The sequence below is a fragment of the Taudactylus pleione genome, unplaced genomic scaffold (assembly GCF_031769625.1).
Source record: "Taudactylus pleione unplaced genomic scaffold, aTauple2 ptg000006l, whole genome shotgun sequence".
NCBI classification, from domain to species: Eukaryota; Metazoa; Chordata; class Amphibia; order Anura; family Myobatrachidae; genus Taudactylus; species Taudactylus pleione.
Window position 1 is genome coordinate 23,431,291 of NW_028284409.1, and position 5,885 is coordinate 23,437,175.

At 44.0% G+C, this 5,885-nt stretch overlaps 1 protein-coding gene across 1 annotated transcript; it reads right to left on the reverse strand.

The window, feature by feature from the left end:
* Nucleotides 1-1,799: 1,799 nt before the first annotated feature.
* On the reverse strand, nt 1,800-5,185 carry SF3B5 (splicing factor 3b subunit 5). Its single transcript, XM_088455385.1, has one exon. It carries the CDS (start codon nt 4,974-4,976, stop codon nt 4,716-4,718), a length of 261 nt encoding a protein of 86 aa, XP_088311511.1. The 5' UTR covers nt 4,977-5,185; the 3' UTR covers nt 1,800-4,715.
* Between the last annotated feature and the right edge of the window lie 700 nt (nt 5,186-5,885).

Sequence of the window (5,885 nt, forward strand, 5' to 3'; positions counted from 1 at the left end):
CAGATCTGAAGAAGCGATGTACGACCAGCAGGGATGCGCATTTTGAGTGGAGACTCATGCTTAGGACATATTTTACACGATCTGTCGTTCTGATGCATTGGAGTCAGCCAAATTGTGTAAAAAAAAAAAAATCGGTAAGTGTGTAGGCACCTTAAAGGCGGGTATCCGCTACCAGACAGTGAAAAGACTGAACGATATCGTTATCGTTCACTACAACTGCAGGGTGCCCACACTGAACGATAGGTCGTTCAGTGCAGGCGCAATCAATCATCTGCAAACATGCTGAACCTGACTATATCATCAGGTTGACCAGCATGTTTGCACGATGATAGATGTCTAAAAGATCAAATTTTCAAACGATGTTCAAACAATTTTATCGTTATCGTTCAACTTAATCGTCTAGTGGATACCCCCCTTAAGTCTCTGTGGCGTCACAAGTATCATCTTCTGAATGGTGGATGAGCAAACGAAATTTAACCTCAATGTATTTCCCTAATTTAACAACTTCTGACTGCTCAAGCATCTTCAGCTAGTGTAAAATATTTTTTTCTTCTTTCGGTTTAGTTCAGTCGAAGCTTCGAAACAGACTGGGGACTGACAAGGCCTCTCAACTAGTGTTTTTATTCAAAATGTTTAATGCCAGTGACATTTCCAGCCCTAATGCTTAACTCCTTTTTGTGTTTGTGCCTTTCTCAGAAAAGTGCTTTTGCATGTTTTAATTATGTTTAGTTTAAAATTTGCTTTATTGAAAGACATCAATTAAATCAAACCCTAATAATTTTGGTTTGTTAATGTTAGAAAGCATTAAAATGTGATTGATCAAGGTTTCTAACACAAAACATTAATGCAAAAAAACTGGTTTAACTGGTGTACAAGTCTATATCAGACCCTAGATTTGCCTAATAATTGTTTTCTCAAAATCCAAGGGTTTCCCAAGATGCCATAGAAAATGGAAATGTGTAAGGTACAGAATGCCAGACAGCACAAGGCTCCGTTTACCTTTTATGGTTAATTACACACCATAGGAATTGGATTCATCTGCAGCCATTTGCTTGCATTTGGGTTAGCTCCTCACACTGGCATCAATGCACCATTAGTTCTGAGGCATTTACAAGTACAGGGAGGACACCATGCAACATTTATGAGGGGCCCTCCAGGAGCAAGCCCATATCACCCAATCTGACACCCAACCCGATAATAGGTAAATTGTTTTTTTTTTTTATGTATATGCAAAAATGACAAACAAAAACCACAAACACTGAAATCATATTGTTCTATTGTGGTGTTATATGATTTTACCCATACCAGTCAGTGTCATCTACAGATTAATGATAAACTGTCGCAATGCTGGATTTTCCATTGCTGTAGCAGACATTCTGGCCGTACATTGATCAATAGACTTAAACCATCATACACGGCGCGATATGCACCTTGCGATGCAACGGCCGGCATAACAGGTGGCAGACCGCCCGATATGCCGGCATCCCCCTTCCCCACCCCCATAGTGCTGCATGGGATTGTACATCGCTCCCCCAGACCAAATGAACATGCAGAAAGATGTGGAGGAGCGATGTACGATCCCAGGGGAGCAAGCACTGGCTGATATCATACCCACAAATGGAACGATATAGCAGCGATATCGTTCCAATCCATCGGATTGGCTGCTTTATCGCACTGTGTATGGGGGTCTGTAGTCATTTACAATGTAGTAAGATTTCCTTTGGGTCATCACATTATTAGATATATACAAATTAGAATTAAACAATATTAGTTTAGCAAATAAAGAACAGATAAGCCCCAAAAGTTAATGAAGTGTATATTTCAAAAAGATAATAGAATTAAATGTTAGACATCAGGAGGACCATAGTGTTAAAATACAGGTCCATTCCCGGGCATACAGTACATATGATTTTTCTTAAAAGAAAAAACAAAGCATATTTTCAGCCAATATGACATAAAGAAGTATTGTCCCCTCTTCAATATACAAGTGTCACATATCAAATTATTCAGCACAGTCTGCTGGTGCGTCTTAGTCACATTGCGACTTATGCTGGGCATACACTATACAACTATTGGGTTGTTCCGTCCGATATCAGCACTGTGTGTGTGTGGGCAACAGAGAGTAAACTATCGGTCTGACATGCCGGATTGTTCAGCATGCCTGCCCGATGCAATATTTTGTATGTTAAACATCAGCCACATGTGTTTGCCTAGCTACGGCCCGCAGACATGCAGACAGACATTTCCACTGTTCATTTCCATGAAATGAACAGGGAAGTGTCTCCTTCCCGGAGTCTGAGCGCTGATATCGGGGCCAATACACCGTGTGATATCTGCAGGGTGTCAGATTGCCAGATAGAATGCCTGTCAGACCGACAGACATTTTATCTGGCAGTCATAGTTTTCAAGTCTGCTTATAACAAGCAGAATTAGGATTATTTTTTTCCAGTAGCTTGTTTATTTTTAGATTACTGCTTGTTGCATGTTTTTGTGCTTTCATTTTTTTTTTTTTTTTTAGGTAGCTTGTTTTTGGGCTTGTGTAGCCAGGTCCCAGTAATAAGGTAAGCACGTTATATAGCTGCTTCATCAATCCATTTATCAATTTATGTTTATCTGTCTGTCTCTCTCCCTCTGTATGCAGTATATACTATAGTTATATAGTCTTGGCTTACTAGAACATGACTTGTTTGAACAATCAATAGAAGTTACAATTTCCAGTATGTCAGTTATTTTGTTTTATGGGGTTTGTTCAAATTACCCTTTGGATCTAGCACTTTACCAGACACTGAGGGCCTGATGCAACAGTGTACACTACTGTGCTGCTGATCAGATATTCCTGTTTGGGAATCTGCACATGTGCAGACCGGGTCCCTGCAATATCGCACGCAGGCCACCGTAGGCCTCTGCTTAGTGTGGAAACGGCCTGCATTCCCAGAAACGGGGGCATGTTACCCCCACTTTCCCAGGAGTGGCAAGGCTAGGATATGTGTCCATGGACACAGACTTCCTAGTCTTGCAGGCTGACAGGACCCGGCCACGGCTGCAATAAGCTTCAACTACCGCAGCCTGACTAAAGATGTAACCATTGCAACCGATGATGGCAGTTGCAGAGCAGAGATCGCAGATGTAGCAAGGAGGAGTCAGACACCACCTGCTGCATTTGCATTTTAGCAAAGACGGAATTGCAAACCTGCTTGTGTGCAGCTTTGCAATTCGGTCCTGCTGAATCAGGCCACGAGTGCCCAGCACTTTACTCTGCACGATGGGATATATTCATAGAGCAGAGAAAAGCCCTGTTTTGCAAATAAACCTTTATATGCATTTTAAATGAACAATAAAGTTTGTGGTTTTCATTAAATTACCCCCACACCACAATATATCGGGCTTGATTAGATTGGGCTTATTTTTCATTTCAGAGTTGGCAACACTGGCAGTGTATGACCAGCATTAAACATATCTGCAGCAAATAAAGACTCACGAAACTGAAGCTGGCCACTCACATAGCGATATTTTACCCAATCTGGCCAATTCCGACACATTGGAACGATAGACCGTGAAAAAATTTGGCCAAATCGTGAGTCCCCCATTCACAATACGATACGCGACCACACTAATCGCACATCGCATCGTCAGATCTTCCGTGCAGTAGGGCAGATCTGACAATCTAGGAGGTGATGCACTGTGAAAGTTTGGATGCAGGAGAGATCGTATGAAGATTGGACACCAAATTGTGTGGAGATCGTGTTCAAAGCTGCCGGGGAGAGTTTCAAGACAAATCGTACACATCAGCTGATCGTGTGCAGATCGCCATGTGTGTAGCCAGCTTAAAAAAGTTGAACAGGATCTGGCAGCTAACTCACGCCAGGCAAATTGCACTGCGAGGCGTACTGAGGGTAAATGTTTGAGGACACATCTGTGCACATCAATATATTTGAAAATTCGATGCAAACTGGCATAATACTCTTTAAATCAGCCCATAAGAGAAGACCAAACCAAGCAGGAGATATAAAGGTGAGAAGAAAAAACAAGTGACCGGATAAAGCAAGAGACAAAAATAGCATTTGTACCAATGGAGAAATAAGGAAATAGCATTTAAGAACAACACAGAAGGGAAGTGAGAAATAGCATTAAACAGTTTAATACAACCTCAGTCAGAAGAAAAATAAGATTTAACAAAAAAAAATAATTGGTTATTTGAAATACCGCCGATATCACACGGGGAAGAGGGTAGATTGGCTAATGAGATATCATAAGTTATCCCTGTGTGGCACAAGTCAGTCATATTGTTATCCTATGATATTGGTAAAACCAGCTCAGCTAAGGGCTCAGTTACAGTGGATTGATGTCGTGGGCAGCACTACAAAGTGAGAAGACAGCAATGCTCCTGGGGGCGGCCTATACCCACAGGGAAATGCACCACAGACATTATATCGTTTGAACAAAGCAGCACATGACAGCCTGGTTGAAAATGTAATGAACATATAAGATATAATACCAGCCACTCTTAATACACAATGATACAAATGAGAGACAACAGAGAGTCACAGTCCCACTTGTGCGGGGCGGGTGTCAGTGTCCCGGCAGCCCCGTGTGTGTGTGTGCGGGGCGGGTATCACAGTCCCGGCAGCGGGCGGGAAGGAGTGCAGCGTCCGGAAGCTCCGGGAAGACAGGAGCGAACACAGCCGTCCACCGCCGCTACTCCCAGGCAAGGGGTCTCAGGACTCGTCCGGCTTATCCACCGGCGGCCCGCACGGCTGCAGCATCTTCTCCATCAGGTTGAAGCGCACCCGGGCCTTGCTCTCGTTCTCGGCCACAGCGAAGTAGTTGAGGAGGTCGAAGTGGCCCATGTAGGAGCAGTACGAGTCCCTGTGCTGGTTCACCAGCCACTCCCACTTGGTGGTGTCCGCATGGCCGGTGCCGATGTACTTGGACTGCAGGTGCTCCAGCTGGCTGTGGATGGTGTATCTGTCCGTCATGGCGGCGCCTCTGTCTGTCCGCTGGGAGCTGCTGGGGATGTGATGAGCAGACGGCTACAGCGCTTCCTCTCTCCGCTCCGGCCTGGTGGCTGCTGTGTGAGACAAGCTGAGGCTTTCCTGCCCACGCAAACCACGTTGTTAGGCCTGCTGCTGCGGCGTGATTATGCTGCGCTACGTACGCTCCAGTAACCTCTTCTTATTAGCTCTGACGTAGCAGCGTGACCCCGTAACCCAAATAGAGGGAGAGGCCCTAAAGCATTATGGGAGGGTAGTGTATAGTTCCCCTTCAGTAAAAGTACCTGAAAGTGACGTAGAGTGTGGGCGGAAGTGCGATTCCATGCCCATAAAGGCCACCAAAAGGAGAAACTTGTTCGCTCGCCACGCTTCGGGCTGGGTAGTTTGCTTCACTCACATATGTGTCCACGTGGATAGTAGGGAATGATGTTGGACAGTTATGGTGCATACACACGGTCAGATTTTGTGTCAGATATGAACGCTAATGATTTTAAAAATCGTTCATATCTGAAATAAAATCTGACATGTCAGCCTGCAACGATAAACGATGTGCGTTCCCGCATGTCAGATAACAATATCTGACATCTGATGTGTTTGCAGTCAGATTTGGACGATTCCATTAATTTTAATACTGTCTGAAATCGTTCAGTTGTTCAAATCGTTCATCGTTCATCTGATAGATCTGACCGTGTGTATGCACCATAACTGATGACGTCAGGGGGGTACATCTACGGAAGGGGATATATCAGTTTCCCTTCAGTATGGGGAACAGAGGTGAACCCGCATAGCTTTTATATTGTCCAACTCCACACATTAGCATTCCCTTTTTTTGTGTCTCTACAATGCAAATCCTCCCACACTTGTTTTATTAGCTTTATAAGTTGAGTTGTTGGA